The 19,743-nt window shown below is 38.7% G+C and overlaps 1 protein-coding gene across 11 annotated transcripts in view; it reads right to left on the bottom strand.

The window, feature by feature from the left end:
* The window catches only part of LOC136841813 (cytosolic 10-formyltetrahydrofolate dehydrogenase), a 43,656-nt gene that overhangs the window by 19,169 nt on the left and 4,744 nt on the right, over positions 1–19,743 (bottom strand). The window contains exons 2-3 of one of the 11 annotated variants that reach the window (XM_067109122.1): positions 12,903–13,052; positions 327–732 (exon numbers count right to left, since the gene is read on the bottom strand). The exons of 1 other annotated variant lie outside the window; for it this stretch is intronic. In XM_067109122.1, the coding sequence (XP_066965223.1) occupies positions 327–371 (45 nt within the window). In that variant the 5' untranslated portion in view covers positions 372–732; positions 12,903–13,052. 9 more of the 11 variants (XM_067109125.1, XM_067109123.1, XM_067109126.1 and 6 more) reach the window with 9 other exon arrangements.

Genomic DNA, 19,743 nt, shown 5'->3' with positions numbered 1-19,743 from the left:
TACATTTTCATAATGACCGAACAGGTGAGTTTATGTAATATTCCCATGTACCACGACATCTCCATTCAAATGAATGCCTCATTCCAACCTTCATCGATTCTTTTATTTGTCATTTACGTAATTTTTGTAATGAAAAATATGCCATTTCACGGATACAACCTTCCATATGTTTCCATCCACGAATGCACCGCAACGCCTGATAACGGAAGCAATAATGCCATTTCGCCCCATATGACTGCACGTTTCTCAGCTACGGGTAACACCCATACAATTCCTCCTCCTCTCTAGGTTACGCCTACATCACTAGATTCTTTCCAAGGATTTACCTGGCAGGTGCTAAACCGCCTGTACATCTGCGAACAGGCGAACATGATGGCGGTATCCTCTGTCTCCTCCCCCCCTTTTTTTTCCTCACTCTTGCGATGCCTCTCGCCTGCAACTGAAAGCGGCTCCCTGCAGCACCCGAAGGTTCGCACGACACGACACTCGCCGCTTTTGGCTCAGCTACAGAAGCGACGACGGGCAAGTCCAGCCAGATTTCACAGAGACGAACTCACATACACACGCTTCCCCCTCAGCTCAGGACCCGGCGCCAACCGACCCTTCACATGCAGTTTATTATTTTCACTGGGGTTGTTTTCTTCTAGTCTGTTTTTAAGCCTCTGCTATTGTCTTAATTTCTTTCTTTACTCATCTTTTTTTTTTATTGCGGTAAAGTTAAAATCTGTAAATCTGATACAATGGAAAAAATTTTTTGATTCATTCTTTGATTTCCTCATTGCAATCTGCACGTCATGTACAATCACTTTCTCTCTCTCTCTCTCTCTCTCTCTCTGACATGACAAGTAATGCACGAGGGAAAGTGTTTGACAGATCACAGACATTTGAACACTTAAAAAAACCAAGAAAAAACTTTCTCACTTCAAACAAAATGTAGGTGTCAAGTGGGATGGCTAGTCACACCAATCAACCATTAACACAGTATAAAAATAAATAAATAAACATATATATATATATATATATATATATATATATATATATATATATATATATATATATATATATATATATATATACACACACACACAAACATACAAAATGGCTATGACAAGCTACTATTGATCACCAACCCACTGGGCCATAATGTATTGATTGCACTTTTAACTTCGTCCACATTCTCGCACACTTCTTGACATAAGTCTAACCCTCTTTACAGTTTATACTTTTACACACTTCAAAACCAGAGAACCAATAGTTGCCTAAAGTCAAATTTACAATTAACGTAAAAGTTTCACAATGATTTAAAAAAATCTGATATTGGAATTAATACAAAATAAATGGGTCTGAACTGTGACACTGTTTCCTGGTTGTAACGCAAAAGATATTGGCAAATGCACTCGATAGCAAAGGGCGGATGAAATGTACTTTTTTTTCTATCTCGAGGAAGCATTGCAGTTTATCTTGGTAAATTTATTCTCACTAGGAATAAGACATAAATAGCAAGTAAAAATGCGACGAAGTTTCTTCGGCGCAATCGAGTTTTCTCTACAGCCACTACAGCTTATAATCAAGCCCACAGAAAATAGATCTATCTTTCAGAGGTCTCGGTATAATGTTGAGCCGCGGCGCATGAAACTTTAACCACGGCCTGGTGGTGGCCTATCCCATATCGTTGCCAGAAGCATGATTATGGCTAAATTTAACCTTAAATCAGATAAAAACTACTGAGGCTAGAGAGCTGCAATTTGGTATGTTTAATGATTGGAGGGTGGATGATCAACACACCAATTTGCATCCCTCTAACCTCAGTAGTTTTTAAAATCTGAGGGCGGACAGAAAAAGTGAAGACGGACAGACAAAGCTGGCACAATAGTTTTCATTTACAGAAAATTAAAAATGGTGGGGGGGGGATGCTGAAATAAAACAACAGAAATATCTCGAATACCGACTTGTAAAACTTCACAAATAAGCCTAGAAAATAACATTAGATAAGGAAAGGTTAAGAAATCCATGAGATGTACGATGGGAAAATATTCTAGTACCGAGCACATACTTCCAGTCTATTTTACCTCAACCCCGTAAGGCGATACTACCTACAGTTTGCCTTACCCAGCACACCGTATTGGACCATCAACTACATTTAGGCAATGGCACACTATAACTGGTCCTGTAGACTGATCAATAGAGGAATATGGGTCAGGACTGCAATATGTGGAATGGTAATAATTTGGGAATCTCTCTCTCTCTCTCTTTTTGTCAAATATTTCTTACTGCAATATGTGGAATGGTAATAATTTGGGAATCTCTCCTCCCTCTCCCTTTGTCAAATATTTCTTTCAGACAACAGTAGTAACTAGAGAGAGAGAGAGAGAGAATCTTCTTGAACACACATGTTTCAAGTTCACCTCTTTAATCTTGTCAACAGGAACGCTTCCACGAAACAAACATCGTCATTCTCAGTACTCACCCAAGATAACCCCCTTATAATATCAGGAAAATACAAGTATCCTACAACTTCAGAGTCTACAGCCCTACTGCCCAAAGCCCCAATTCTGTAAATCTGGGCACTGCCAAGGACTGGAGGTCGTCGGAAGGGTAAATCATAAAACCTGTTTGGGTCAATATCCTTGGGAACCCTCGCGGGCAGAACTTTAAAAAATCCCACTTTTCTTCTTCTCCCTTTCAATGCACGGAGACACCGCCCAGACAGCCTCCATGACGAAGGCTAGCTCTCTCTCTCTCTCTCTCTCTCACCTATGCACAAAATGTAAAATACATCTGATCACTGAAAAGCATTTTCAATAGGAAAATCCTATTCCTGATAATGATTACAATTTTCATCGGTACTTATTAATCCCAACATGATTTTGTAACACTGAGAAAAGAAGTAAATGTTTCAAAATCAAGATTGTGAAATTCTAGACTGAGTTAATAACGACATTACAAAACTTGTTCCTAATTGGGTATAATAAAATCCGTTAAGGGTTGAAAAAATACAGAACAATTATTCTTTTAACTAGTTGGTCTAATTTTGCGAGCTTACTAGTACCGCAAACTAACAATACGACCCTGTTAACCTCAGAATTCCCTGGTGTATTTATTTATACACAAATTCCTTAGTTACTAAAGATAAAAGGAGACGACCTTCTACTAACTACTAAGATATGTTATCAAACAGATTCAAGGGATGCAGTGGCTAAGCACGCAACGGGTGCACACGGGCGATAATGCCGAGAAATACATTGTTTGGGGGTTATCAAGTACATGGCACACGGTCAACAAGAGCCACACAATGCCCACTTATATAAAACACTCTACTCTGGTGGGCAGTAACAGAATAAGGTTATGGTATTAAGCCCAACTATCGTAACTACATGACAATTAATAAATCAAAATAATTACAAGTACAATTAAAACTTTTGGCTACATTGATGTACTGGAGTTATATATTGTTTTGGCGCATTTACGTATTTATTAACAATGTTCGTGTGTAGAAATGAGTTATACATCATAGATAAATAACACTGCACAATCTTATCACATTTTTAACAACCTTGGTCTAAACAGTTTCACCAATGTAAAGAAAAATATCAACAGAAATGATAACATGAAGGAAATAAGTCTTGTACTGATAAAATGCCGTTAAGAGTAATACAAAAATTCATTTCGTGGGGAAAGCTGAAGTAAAACAAGAATACAAAAACAACACCGACATCATAATAATGTGTAAAGAACATGGCAAAGAAACAACATGAATTCGCAGTCACGGAGGCGTTCGCCTCAAACACATTTCAAAATAGAATCCCACTGACACCACTTGATTTCTGAACTATTTTTCGTAAAAAAACTTCAGGCCCTCTTCAATCTTGCCTAATTATTTTCTTGTCAACACTTAAACTATAATAAATAATGCAGAAATATATTCGACCAAGCCTTCTCAAAGTGGTCTAGCTATAAGGGTAAGACCTCTCTCGTCTTGCCCGGTGTTCGTGTGCACCAACTCTCACCAAGCAACTAATGCTATACCGGTTGGGTAAGACACCCTGGGCGACAAAAAATACACTCCATACCTGCAGCCACCCTCCCGTACTATATATTGTCCCTGTCCTGATATTCTGCTTCCGTTATCAGACATTATCACTGGCTCACGGGCTGTTGCCAACTGACAAGATTCGAACACTTTCAGGTGGTGATAAGAGAGAGAGAGAGAGAGAGAGAGAGAGAGAGAGAGAGAGAGAGAGAGAGAGAGAGAGAGAGAGGGGGAGAGTGCGGGTAAAATTTTTGGTAGTAAACCACGTTTTGACAATCATGGAATGAAAACTTCAGTAGCTATTTTCATCGGAAGCCTTCTCATAAAAGTGGCAGTTTGTTACGCTGCCTTGTTACTTTGCATTATTACAGCTGCCAATTTCGAATATAAGGTTTACAATAAATTTACAGGAGGATTTACAAAGCTCGGAGGTGTCCTTCAAATCTGACCAACTGATGACTTGGAAAGTCAAAGGTAGTCGTCTCATGATGTAGGGTTAAGCTTTGCTTGTTGTCTTTCCTTCAAATGCCGAGAGTTAAATTTCTCTCTCTCTCTCTCTCTCTCTCTCTCTCTCTCTCTCTCTCTCTCTCTCTCTCTCTCTCTCTCTCTCTCTCTCTCTACGCTGCTGTGATTTTTAGTTTACGAACTGAGGAAACTCTAGAACATTTTTCGTAACATTGTAAACATGCCTTCATTCCTGCATGTAGGCTAGTGTTCAGTGCATATACAACCCCACTTATATTTGTATATATAACCCGTGACTGTATTCTAGTCTTATTTTCACACTGCACATACACACACATCATACACCTATAGATAGACAGACAGATACAATAAGCAAGTTCTATTTAATCATACACCTCTTATCGCGTGCTTAGAAAATTCCCCATCTCATCCGTCAATGATAAGGCCGTCGCTAAAGAGGTTTTCGGTATCACATGTAGGACCCTCTTGAAATATACTGGTTTCAGCAGATTATATCTGGTAAGATCTAGATATTCTCTCTCTCTCTCTCTCTCTCTCTCTCTCTCTCTCTCTCTCTCTGGGACAGAAGGGGTGTGGGGGTATGGGATATCGACTACCCGGCAGACCGAAAACAACTGATAACTTCAGAAAGATAGCGACTTTGGGAGAGGCTTAGATACACAAACCCGGGAATTCCTCCTTTTTAAAATTAAAAACTTGATAAATACTTCATGCTCTGCGTACCGTCCCAGTTTATTCGACACCTTTGGGTTATAATCAGATATGCTAAAGTTGAGAGAGAGAGAGAGAGAGAGAGAGAGAGAGAGAGAGAGAGAGAGAGAGAGAGAGAGAGAGAGAGAGAGAGAGAGAAACAAAGTTATTGACACGAACTTATTTTGCGTGATAATGTTACCTCAACCAGAATTTCGAAACCAATTGACAGATCACACACGATTTACTTTTTCTTCGGCATTGAGTTTCTTTTTTACCTGATACTGATGGAATAAAACTCTTACGAGTTTGATTTGTATACATTTTTATAGAATGTTAAGTATTCCCAAAAATATGAAAAAAAAAGTCTTCATATCTCAGAAATCTGAAAAACACTTCAAACCATCAGTTGTCAGCAGGGTCGTTTACCGGAGATAAGGCTTTTTATTTTATTTTTTTTTTTTTAGGTAGACGGTAACAAGCTCTTTTTCTCGGTGAGACAGGTAGGCAAGTTTCGACAGGGGGTGCTTATGCAACGGCCATGGGAAAGATTACACCTAATGTAACACGCTCTGCAATAAACAAAAGGGTTCGGTAGACAAAGTGACGAAGCAGAATGACGATGTTTTATTGCAACTTTTCGTGACTTTCACCAATCCATTCGATAACCTGCTTACAGAATTTCCTTTCAGTTCCTCAGTAATGTTTGACATTCGTATGTTTACTAGGAATTATAAAGCCTCGACTATTACGAACTACTGGTTAAATGTCAGGTGGCTATTTAAAAGCAGCCGGACTATTATTGGTGCATATGACCTCCCGGAGGTTAACAGGTTTTGTTCTAACCACGGAGCCGTTTCAGAGGCAATGCCCTACTACTGTTCTTAAACATAGTCTACGGACGCTAACCGGATATTTCTTCTTAGCGATTTCGAACTTCGAAGGCCGAGTTCAGTGACGTCAAAATGTAGGTATGGACGAGAGGTAGACGATTGCTTTCGGGTCTCATTATGATTTACGACCCACGTCACTTGCTCCATACCACTAATTTTGCTGCAAATATTGACACTTTTGTTGTTGTTTTTTTTTTTTGAGGACGTTAACACGATCTTTAATCCAAGCTTGGGACCTGCACGGCTGCATGAAAAGGAGGTTAGGTCTAAACCATGTACAATGAACTGCTTTATACTTTCTCTTTGAGAAATATTCAGGTTTTAGGGCTCGCTCGTTTTTTCCAGATAAAAATTTTTTTTCCAGATAAAAATTTATTCAAGTTTTAGAGTGGACAATGTAATAAGCTACAAATGTATCTAAAGTTTTTCTTACTAGTTAACATGGCATAAAATGTCAAATATTCTAACAATTTACAATAAAAATTTTCCACAAGAATTTTAAGGAGCAATAAGAGAGTCTATGAATAGCCTCTTCCCACTAGCCATCCCCCCCCCCAAAAAAAAAATAAAAATGTAAACAAACATGTGAAGCAAAAATATTCATGCTCTTCTCAGATATGAAATATGGGTCAAAATTTGGCCTTAATCTTTCTAAGGGACACAACATGAGACTACAGTCATCTGAAAAGAACCCATTTAACGATGACGGCAGACAGCAATGAATCAGCTGAGAGTCTCCACCAACCACAAAATCACTGAATTTTTGTCCATGCAAGCACTTGCACGTCAATCGGAGGCCGGTGCACTGGAGGTCACCGACTTGCCTACCGGTTGAAAATGTAAGAAACTGGTGCACCTTTTGAAAGCACGTGGATCAGGTACTGCCTTTTGACGCCTGTCGTTAAGCCAGATATATCCGGCTTTCGTATGAGGGGTAAAAAATCATCGATTTTCTGAAAGTGTTCACATAATGTGTGGTATTACAATAGGAGAATTCACTCAAACCGCCTACGAATTATCAGAGAGAGAGAGAGAGAGAGAGAGAGAGAGAGAGAGAGAGAGAGAGAGAGAGAGAGAGAGAGATTGATTTTACGCATAAGGCCAAGCGCTGGGGCCTGAGATCATTCAGCGCTGAAAGGGAAATTGACGGTACGAAGGTTGAACAGGAGGAAAATCTCGGAGTTGCAATGTGAAACCATTGTTAGAGTGGGTGGAACGTCAGATGGAAGATACAGAATATGAACAGAGGTACAGAAAAAGGAATTAAAGAGGTTGCAGCTAGGGGCAGAAGGGACGCTGCAAGGACCCTTAAGTAATGCCTACAGTGAACCACTTGAGGTGCACTGACGGCACTATCCCCCTAAGTAAGTGAGAGAGAGAGAGAGAGAGAGAGAGAGAGAGAGAGAGAGAGAGAGAGAGAGAGAGTTTCCTTATCACCAAGGAAAATTCTCGAAAAAAGTTACATCAACTACAATCGAACGACCATTCTGTACCACTATCATTTCTAAATATCTTATCTACTGTATACTCAGAACTCGTTTACTATATTATAACAACTGCCCTTACGACCTAATTGGGTTTATCTGGAAATTATTCTCCAAAAAACTGGATTATTTTCTCAATTTTTGCACATCGTCTCAATTTGACTATGAGAGAGAGAGAGAGAGAGAGAGAGAGAGAGAAACTTATTTTACTGGGCTAAGAACCAGCTTATTGTGGAATCCGAACCACATCATACCGAGAAATGAATTTCTATCACCAGAAATAAATTCCTCTAATTCTTCATTGGCCGGCCGGAGAGTCGAACGCGGGCCCAGCAGAGTGCTAGTCGAGTACGATATCGACCCGTCCAATGAGATGCAGTGCAAGATAATTCGATTGATTTGGTTAGAATTGTAGAGAGTGCAAGTGCAAAGAGTGTAGAACAACGAAGCGTTATAAGAGATCGCAGGACCAAAAATATTTGGGCTAATGAACTGAGTCAAAGAATATCTCCAAATATTTCGGGTCAAAACTTTTCTGCGATAAGAAACAAAATATCAATAAAGAAACGGAGAAATCTGAAGTGTCGAGATTGAGATGGTATGGACATGTGGACCGAATGGAATATAAGATTTTAGGCCAAAGGCCAAGTGCTGGGACCTATGAGGTCGTTCTGCGCTGAATGGGAAATTGAGAGTAGAAATGTCTGAAAGGTAACAGAAGGAAAGCCTCGCAGTTGCACTATGAAATAATTGTTAGGAAAGGGTGGCTAGCACGGTGGAAGAAAGATATGAATGGAGGCACAGTAAGGGGGATGAAAGGGGTTGCAGATAAGGGCTGAAGGGACGCTGAAAAGAACCTTAAGTAATGCCTACAGTGCACCCCGTGAGGTGCACTGACGGTACTAGCCCCCTACGGTGGGTAAGGACTTGTGGTACGGATGAGAGAGCGAAACGGCTGAGGTGGAACCTGTTTTTAAGAGTAGAAAGTCCAGATAGAGGCATTGGATGGCATGGCGTGATAATGAGGAGAAAATTATAAACAGGATTTAGGGGGCTAGTGCCATCAGTGTAGGCTACCTCATGCGGTGCACTGTAGGCATCACTTATGGTTCTTTTCAGCGTCCCTATGGACCCTAGCTGCAACCTCTTTTATTCCTTTTACTGTATCTCCAATCATATTCTCTTCCATCTTACTTTACACCCTCTCCTCACAATTGTTTCATCACTGTTTCCAGCACTGAATAACCTCAGAGTTCCCTTGGCTTGACTTTCGGTCTAAATCTTATATTCCAATTGCAACTGCAAGGATTTAGCACAGGAAGAAGTTTCAATAAGAATAGATGGGGAAGATTCATCAGGGAAACTGACCCCTTTACATAGGTGGGGTATATATTACATATGTATATACATTATATTTATATATATATATATATATATATATATATATATATATATATATATATATATATATATATATATATATATATATATATATATATATATATATATATATATATATATATATATATATATATATATATATATATATATATAATGGTGTGTGTGTATTACATGTCTACATATACTGTACGTTTATATATATAATAATGTGTATATGTAAATATATATATAAATTATGCTACTTTCTTCTCCCTCCCCACCTGTGTGTGTGTGTGTATAAAAACCAGAATAACATCAAAAGCGTCACTGAAACTGGTTTCCATTTGCAATATCCGCCAGCTGAATAAAAGATGTCACCAGTTAGCTTGTTGCGCAATATCTGCTCTCATTTGACATTTACGAAGTGGACACCGGCACAGCTTGCCCAAAATGGGCAATTATAGTTTCTGATTTGAATTGTATAAGAAAAAAATGCGGGGAAAAATAGAGGATAAACAGCACGATCTAGTCACTGACTCAACCTGATCTATTTGACCTTTCAGTTCATATAAATATACAATATATATATATATATATATATATATATATATATATATATATATATATATATATATATATATATATATATATTTATACATATATTTATATAATTAAATAATTCTCTCTACTTTTTGGGATGGGGTTGCTACCATGCATACTTCACTGCTTAGGACAAAAGGGGCAAAAAAGGGTTTACTGACAGGGTATGCACATCGACAGTCCTTGTCCATACGTTGAACTTGGGTCCCCTTGCTTGGTAGACAAGAAAGCTAACATTCACACCACTTGGTTTATATACATACATATAATTATAAATGTATATAATTATAAAAATGAGTGGATCTTTCTTGTTTGTCTGCCCTGGGTTAGGGTAGGTAGGGATTGGGATATATATTACCCTCTTCCTGCAAACCTGTTTGTCCGCCCTGGGTACGGGGTGGGCAGTGGATTAAAAGGGAGACATGATGGATCTTTCTTGTTTGTCTGCCCTGGGTTGGGGGCAGGGTAGGTAGGGATTGGGAAGATAGGGGAGACATGACACATTCACCCTCCTCCTGCAAACCTGTTTGTCCGCCCTGGGTGGGGACGGGGTGGGCAGTGGATTGGTAGGGTAGGGGAGACATGATACATTCACCCTCCTCCTGCAAACCTGTTTGTCTGCCCTGGGTTGGTTGGGGTAGGTAGGGGATTGGGAAGATAGGGGAGACATGACACATTCACCCTCCTCCTGCAAACCTGTTTGTCCACCCTGGGTTGGGTGGGGCAGGTAGGGGATTGGGAGGGTCGGGGAGACATGAAAGACCCACCATCCTGCAAACCCTTTTGTCCGCTCCAGGTTGGAGCGGGGTTAAGTAGGGGATCAGGAAGGGCAGGGTACATGACACATCCACCCTCCCCATTTAAAGCTGTTTGTCCACCCTGGGAGGGGGCGGGATAGGTAGGGGATCAGGAAGGGTAGGGGATATGACACATTTACCCTCCTCCTGCAAACCTGTTTGTCCACCCCAGGTTGGGGCGGGACAGGTAGGGTAGGAGAGACATGACACATCCACCCTCCTCCTGCAAACCTGTTTGTACGCCCCAGGTGGGGCGGGGTAGGTAGGGGATCGGGAGGGTAGAGGAGACATGACGGGCAGCGCCTGGTTACAGCGCAGCGTATCTCAAAACAAGTTCCACGAACGTCACTAAAACACGTTTCCATTCGCAGTATCAGCTAATTGCATAAAAAAATGTCCCGGCTGGTGGTGGCCTGTTTGACAACTACGTCTAATCTCATTCCATATTCATGAACTGGGCAGTGACGCACATCACGCTAAACATGGCAATCAAAAATTCTCATCCGATGCTATAAAAAATAACCTGAATATAAAAAAATCCAGATATTGTAGTCAATTCTTAAAACCGGCTTGTTGGATCAGTTCTACTGATTTTTTTTTTTTTTGGTCATATTCTTGGATTCGTACTTGCAGTAACAAAAATATGTTATTACGCAACCTCTGTAACACGCAATAGTTCAGAGAGAGAGAGAGAGAGAGAGAGAGAGAGAGAGAGAGAGAGAGAGAGAGAGAGAGAGACTTTACTGCAGAAGTGGTTCAGCTGGTTTGGAAAGTGACAAAATTCCAAACAAAACTGAAATTGCAGTGCAGTCTCCAACAAATGTTGCATACACGGTATGTAGTGTGTTTATGGATGTGACAGCAGGTCCCCTCCCATCCAAAATCAAATCCCCCCCCCTTTCTAATGAAAACTTAAAAACTCCAACTTCTAATTCAAACCATCCTGGCTCGCCTGAATTCACCACAGACAAAGTTCAAATAAAACAAAAAATCCCCATGAAAAGATATAAGGCTATACAGCACTACAACAGTGACGTCGTCGTCTTCCTAACAATATACCAAGAAAAAAAAAACACCAAATACATTGACTTAAAAAAGGCACCTAGAGACAAGCACAAATAAAACGACACAACGACAAACAACTCAAGGTCACTGCTCACGTCCCAAAGCATCCAGCAACTTCCCACTTTATCTCTCAATGCACTCCTCTATTCTATTAATCTCGCCTTTTCCCAGACTGGGAGTCAGTGCCCTTCTCTCTCTCTCTCTCCATTTTGCTCCTTTTCAAATGATAAGTGGATGGTTGTCGGTTTTTATGAGGTAAGCCTTAGGGCAACCGAGACCTTGCCCAAGGGTTACAAAACTGTGTCAGCATTTAAGGGATAACAGTCTTGGTGTGGACCCCTGGCACTCGGCCTATCTAAATACTAGCAGATGTGCGGGTTCTGTAACCTTAAATATAAAAAAAAAATATTCACAGTCCCATACAAATACATTTACCTAAGGCCAAGGAAATTGTCTTATAAATCTAACCGGTGTTGTGAATTGTTTTTCATCTAGCTGTGGCTTGTCTACTGTGATAATTACAACCATCGTATTTACCGAAATTACTCTTTAAAACAAATTCCGTACATAAGCAACCATTCATATATATAAAGGTTTACCTTGTTCATACAATACCAAACTCAGCAATATGACTTTCACAGACCGTCGTGTTTTTCACTTACATTCATAAATATCAAAATTACATTCATAAATATCAAAATTACTCGGATTCCAGACCTTTCAAACTCAAGAGAATGGGTCACGTGAGTAAGCAATAAGCACACAGCAATGCCAAGGTTTCTCTCCTCGGCCTTTGGGAAAAATGGAACTCAACGAAAATAAAATGCTTGGCTCAATCTTAATGTTTCTTTGGCTGGTGTACTTCAGTGAGAAAAAACTGGCGATGATGTTGCTTCTAATGAAATTACGTACCAGCTTATCCGGCGCTACCCTAGACCGGTGACATACGATACCCAAATGAATGTGCGAGGCTTCACTGAACGTCAGTCTGTGAAAGGTAGCTGTAAACTTGACAAACAAAAATTTTATATGGAAAAAGAACGTAAAATTTGTATTCTGTCTACTTTTTTATGCTTTCTAACAGATGTCATCTGTTAGTAAGTCTATTCCACACTGTGCTTTTACAGCTAAATAAGAAGCGTGCCGCTTATAGAAAACCAAACGTAAACATTCACTAACAAACTATCACACGTAATTTTTAAATGGTCAGCAATAAACAAGTATCCATTCAAGAAACACGCTTGGCTTCAACGTCAACGAGAGACGTATTTATAGCCCAAGAACTCCCTGGCCGGACAATAATATTCAGACAGGCTCTGCGCCCGGCAAAAGCATTAGAGTGCCCCTCCCAAGACTACTCCCACCCCCAACCTGTGTACTTCCAATTCGAAAGCACGATCGAGCTATGATTTGAAACGAATCCAAACTACACACGGAATAAAACACGCTCACTATTCAAGCAACGGAATCCACTTACTTCTTGAAGGGATCCAAATTTTGCAAGACGTTCACCCTACCACTGCTCCAACGACAGTGAGGAAGGTTGATGATTTGAAAATTGTCATATATTTCGCTCAGGCCAAGTTCCTCATTAACGTCGTATGGGGGCATTCGTGAGTCGAGATTCCTGAAAATTGAAGTAAACTAAAGATAAGTGACCGTTCAAGTTGGTTACACACAGTGTAAGAAAATGTACTTTAATCCTGATTCGCATGGGTACTCGAAAATTTCCCTTTGTAACGTGAATGATATGAAACTAAGACTATTACGTGAATGGGTCTGCTATCTGGCTACTCTGAGCCTGAAGCCAACTTCCCATTGGTTGACAGAGATGATCTTCAAGTCCCATTGGCTCGTGAGAGGGTGCGACATCTCGGGTATCTGGTTGGACGAGACAAGGGTGGGGTGAGCGATGCTCACTGTGATTGGTTTCTATACCAGCGGGTAGGAGGGTTTTTTTCATTTGTTTATTTTTCTTTTTGTTTAGGGTACCGGATAGCATGCTGTTGCTGTGGGGAGTGGATCCTTTGGTCCGACGACTAACGAGCATTTAAAACTGTGCAGATGTTCTTGACAGCAGACGAATAGCTGTGACAACTGGTAAAATTTAAAGGGAAATACCAGACTTCTGGAGGAACAATGATTTTCGAATGTTGGCTGACTTAGAGATAAACATTTGATAACACAGTACCTCTCATATATATATATATATATATATATATATATATATATATATATATATATATATATATATATATTATATATATATATATATATATATATATATAATATATATGCACATATACTGTATGTGTATAATACATATACATATTATATATAATACTTTTTACCACATATGTTAAGAGGGCATTATGGCTAATACGATTTTATATATATACAGTATGTATATATATATATATATATATATATATATATATATATATATATATATATATATATATATACTATAATGTGTATGAATACTATAGTAGGCAGGGAAGGGTTCTTAAACCTACTAATCACTTTTTACCACATATGTTAAGATATATTATATATATATACGATTTTATATATATATATATATATATATATATATATATATATATATATATGTATACATATATATATATATATATATATATGTGTGTGTATATATATGTGTAAATGTATATATACAGTATTTGATTTTAAATCAAGAAAAGGTAAAAACGTGATGATTATACGAACAAAGTTTCAGCCATGAAGGAAAGTGAAACAATGGGGATGCTAAGTACTTTCATCTTATTACCAAGACATGGTCACAACAACTAAAGATATACAGAGACAAGGGCATATACATATGGTGAGTTTAAGTCCTAAGGGAATACAAAAAGGTTGGGAGGTCACAGAACGTTCAACGGATTAATATCGAAACATATATTATATATATATATATATATATATATATATATATATATATATATATATATATATATATATATATATATATATATTATATATATATATATAATATATATATATATATATTTACTCTGACCTATTTACTTTATTCCTGGCTCAGGGATCCACTTCTAGTGTCTGCTTTGGCATTTGTTTATAATGCCCACTTTTGTGTGTGTTATACATTCGATCTTGTCATAAGGGCTACTTCTTTAGTTGCTTTATCAGCTTCTTCACCCTTAACCCCTACATGGGCAGGGATACACCATATTTCTATATTTTTCCCATTATTATATAACTTATGGAGAAATAACTTTATTTGTTGTACAATGTTATTTTTTGGTTTGCAGCTCTGAATGGCTTCGATGGTGCTTCTAGAGTTGTTAAAAATCACAAAATTATTACACGAGTTTTTATTTTTATGGCTGATGCCATTTCACATAACTCAGGCTGTAAATACAGAGGCATTATCAGGCAGAGAGAACTAATACATTTTGTCTTGGGATACTGCAGCATATCCCACTCCACGCTCTGATTTAGGTCAGTCTGCGTATATTGCGTAATGTGGACCTTTTAGGTTTATATGCTCTATTGTATACTGTCTATGTTCTGGGGTATATGAGTAGCTTTCTGATAAATACTTTAAGAGTGTGCATATTCTTATTTTATTCATAGTCCAAGGAGGTAATTTTGCTATTGAATACAATTGCATATTTATATTCAACGACTCAGTCTTCTAGCTCTAACAGGGAAAGGTGGTGAGTGATTGTTATAATAAATAAACCCATTTATTCAAATAATTTTTTTGTTGGAGAATCACTTGTCTGAATTCTCAGGGCACTCTTCATTGTTACAAACTCTCTATAGAGAAACAGTGGTGGTTCACCACATTCGACTTGTAAAGATGATGTTGGTGATGATCTAAAAGTTCCTGAACATATTTCTAAGGCCTTCGTTGATCTGTTTTCAGCATTACATCTCATGCTGAGCTATATATTTCGCTTCCATGATATATATAATCAATAACAGACAACACCATTGCTTTATACAGTAAAGCAAGGGTTATGTCTATCAGCTCCCCAAGTAGTGTTTGATAGTTTTTTCATTAGATTTAACGCTCTTTTACATTCAGATTTCACGTAAGTTAAGTGGGCTTTCCAGTTCAAGTGGGTACCAAATATTAATCCTATAAACTTTGCTGTTTGGCCAATTGGCATGGAATGATTTCTGATTTTTAAATCTATTTCTTCACCTTTTTTCCACTTTTTATTTCTATAAAACATTACTGCTTGAGTCTTTTGTATGGCTAATTTAAAGCCTACAGATGAGGCCCACCCATCTATTTTAATTATAGTTGGTAAGGCCACGGCAAGGAGCACAAGACAAGCAGTTGTTTCCACAGCTAACAACACCGTCTGCAATGGAGAATGCAAGCGGTTATGTAGGGAAATATAGCAATTTCAGGCAAATCAAGAGTTGCACATATGGTGCCAAGATAACTATTCTTATGCTAGATGCATACTTGAAATTACACATTGTACTATGTACTAGGTCAGGTCTTTGTGAGAAATTGCATTTAAGAAAAGGAAATGAAATTCAGCAAAAGTTCAAATGATACCTGACTGTTGAAAGAACCTCGAATCAGGACTTGACTTTAGACGGAGCGATGGAGGGCTTCGCCAAATTTCACCAAGAATGGATGGATGATTTTACAGGGACTGCACTCATAAGTGACTGGGGGGCCCAAAAGTGGCCAAGAGGATGAACTCAAGAAGGAACTGGCAAGGGGCGAGTGTGTAGAAACTGCTACCAAGAGGGTTTCTAAGAATGGGGCTGCTGGCGCCCCCGCATTTTATGACCTTGGCATATTATTTTTCCTCTCCTCTCAGATGGTGCTTGGAGTGCTGGAGTCTGCTCTCGGGAGTCAAGATGTTGGCCCAGTCACGTGTCACGACCTCCGCTTTCTGTGTCAAGGCCTCGTGCAGGCCTTCCAATCCAGGTGACTCCTAGCAACCACATCTTCGCTGGTTGCTAAGGGGGACTCAACTTTCATCCTGGGCTTCATCCCAAAGTTGGTTCGCCCATGAGGCAGGGTTTTCGTTTCCATTCGCCTTCACCAGAAAGGAGGTTTTTAAAGCAGTCACCAGGTCTAGGATAAAGATTAAGAGATTTACCAAAGAGGAAGCATGGAGATAATTTAAGAGGGGGCTGGTTTTCTAACGCCCTCCCTCAGTTAGTTATCAGTATGAACAATACTATACTTTATGTTATAAGATAGTTTGGAGGTTGAGTCGGCTTACTAAGGTCTCCTCGTTACAATATATATATATATATATATATATATATATATATATATATATATATATATATATATAGGTCTGTTTATTTATATATATAATATATATATATTTTTATATATATATATATATATATATATATATATATATATATATATATATATATATATATAATTTAGATACACATCGGGATAACTCACAGCCAGGGGGAATTACAAGTGGTAAGTGCGTCACCAATGAGATTCGAACAGCCTTCTCGATGGGAAACAACGAAAGTACAGAGACTATGATCATTGAGCCATCAGTGTGTGTGTGTGTGTGTTTATGTGTTTGTGTAATTTTAAATGGCCTAAATGATCTTTCAATCTCTCGACTTTCTCGCACTTTGTATAATTATACGATTTTTTTTTTCAAGGCAAGCGTTGAATCGAAGTGTTAAATATATGAAGATGCACATCGTTCTCAAGAGGGATTCTAACTATATATCAGTCGCATTCAACAGTGTGTCATTTCACCTAACTGGGGGTGGCTTCAAAGAAAATACAACACAGCAGTCTCTGACACAATCATACTTTGACTGCTGAACCGCTGCTACCCTAAGGAGTATCGATGGCCTAGAATTCTAATGCATCGTATCCTAAAGAAAAGCACCTTAAGGTCTATAAACACAGTGCTAAGGACTGCTAGCACGGTGTTTAATAAGCAGAAATGGCTAGCACTTAGTGTCAAGAAAAAAACATTATCTGAAGTGTAACTTGGAGATAGAAGTGAGGAACGTGTACGAGAATTCTGGAGTTTGGATAACGAGTTCTAGCGGGCCTGATTTGATCTTATGAAATTTAGACTATCAGGCCAAGCACTGCCGCACTTTCAGCCAATCATCACTCTAAGGCAGTGAAAAGTGGCAATTAGGAGTCATTGGACAGCAAGACAACAAGAGAACTGAGAAGAAACGGATAGGTTGGCCAGCAAGATTATTATTAAAGAAAACAAGTGGGAATGGGGACAAAAGGTTAAAAAGCGGGTGCAACCAGCGGTCAAAGGAACACTACAGCACCCTTTCGTAATGCCTACAGAGCACTACGTGAGGTGCATTGACATAACCTAATCCTCTATGGGGATAGTCAAGACGACAGTGAGAGAAACTGAGGACAATTAAAAAAAAAAAAAAAAAGTTTGTGGGGAAGGGGGTGGTAGATGGTGAGCAAGTACTTCAGGGATAATACGAAAAAGGTTTACGAACAAATGGATCTCAAAATAAAATACTGCAGGAATTGATGGGATTACAAGAACAGTGGTGATAAAGTGATTCAGTAGCTAACAGGGCTTTGGAAGTGCGTCAGGATGAGGGAGTGATTCCGAATGAATTGGCGAGATGGATATTGTTCCTCTTTATATGGTAAAGGTGATACGGGAGACTTGTATAAAAACTATAAGGGCTTAACATAACTGGACTTCAACTGAGAAAGTCAGTCAGGTGACAGAAGGATTGCGACGAGAACAGTGAGGGAGAGAGAGAGAGAGAGAGAGAGAGAGAGAGAGAGAGAGAGAGAGAGAGAGTCTTGAAAATATGTCCTTGACTTACATGAACCGAAGAACAGTCCATTTCAAAACTGACAGAAAAACAATTTCAAGGGTGTTGAGGATGTAAGGTAAAGAAGGTAGAGTGTTCCGACCCATTAAACAGTTTTATGCTGAAAGCGAAATGTGTCAAAATATGTAAATATGTAGAGAGGAGAGAGACTAGTCTGGTGTAGAAATGGGTCTGAGATATAAGTAAGTATTAGTCTTAATTTGTGTTTAATATCTTTCAGGGTGGACTGATGCGAAAGTCAGAGAAAGGAAAACAGGATGTATGGGTAAAATTATGGGATGAAAGGAGTGTACGGAACGGCTGATGTTTGCAGATGATATGGTACTGATTGGTGACAGTAAGGCGAAACTGCAGAAGCTAGAAAGATAGCTGCAAATAAACGAGAACAAGAGTAATTTAATAAGGATAAATGGAAAGCAGGAAGATGGAGCGATGAATGTTACAATGGATGATAGAAGAAAAGAAGCATTTGCTTTGTACATTTACCTTTATAGTTGAAGTTATTAACATTAACTTAACATGCTGTAAATGCGTCACAAGAAGAACTGAAAGAGTGAATAATGCGAGTTACACAAAAACACAAGGATGAACCAGGGTATTATGAGGTCGTTTGATCGACGGATTACAATAAAAGACAAAAGGTCGGTAAAAACAGTGCACAATCCAGAAGTGTTAGGAGGGAAAGGGAAAGGAAAACCTGGAAAGTGCTGGATAGGAGTGAAAGAGAAACTGGAAAGGATGTGTAAGAGTTGATGCAAGATAAAAAGTGAATGCTGTACTATGCATCGAGGGTTCAATGTGCTGCTTATATTTTTCTGTGTAGGAATATAAAGCTACTAAGTAGGATTGTGGCAGTGAATAAGTGGAAACAGTTACATAGTCCAGACTAGGTACAAAGAGACTGTCTTATATTTTATTCATATGTGTAAGGACTAGAAAAAAAAAGTTAAAAAAAAAACAGGAAATAGTAATGACAAAGATATACCCTAACGTAAACTTCCTTAGTCTAACCTAGCCTATGACACAGTGATCTGCCTAACTGAGGAGCCAAGCCTTGCAACCCTAAGTCCTCCTTAACCTTGCACAATAATTATGCCAGTAGTGTTTACAGAGATACAACTTAAGCTACATTTTTCTAACACGGCCTAGGGAGCAGCGTTCTACCTAATATGGGGAATCCCTCTCAACCTAATATTTTTTATTTCTCGACTTCAGTTCTTGAAAATGCTAATGTCTCTTTTGATAGTTCAAATAACCGAGTCTGGTCCTGTTCATCTGCTTAACAAACTATCTGTAAGATACACAATAACGACAGTAACCTTGTACTGTCACTGGTTTCCTAGCCTGCATACAGCCTAGGTTAGGTAGCTTTTACCAACTATCCGGATGCTTCCATCAGAAAGACTACGAGTACGTAGCCAAACAGATAACTGGGAGCTGAGAAAGAATTAACGAAAATAAAGCAAATGTGGTCGTTATTTTTTGTC

Source organism: Macrobrachium rosenbergii, chromosome 9, assembly GCF_040412425.1.
Source record: "Macrobrachium rosenbergii isolate ZJJX-2024 chromosome 9, ASM4041242v1, whole genome shotgun sequence".
NCBI classification, from domain to species: Eukaryota; Metazoa; Arthropoda; class Malacostraca; order Decapoda; family Palaemonidae; genus Macrobrachium; species Macrobrachium rosenbergii.
This window is presented reverse-complemented; position numbering and strand designations above follow the sequence as displayed.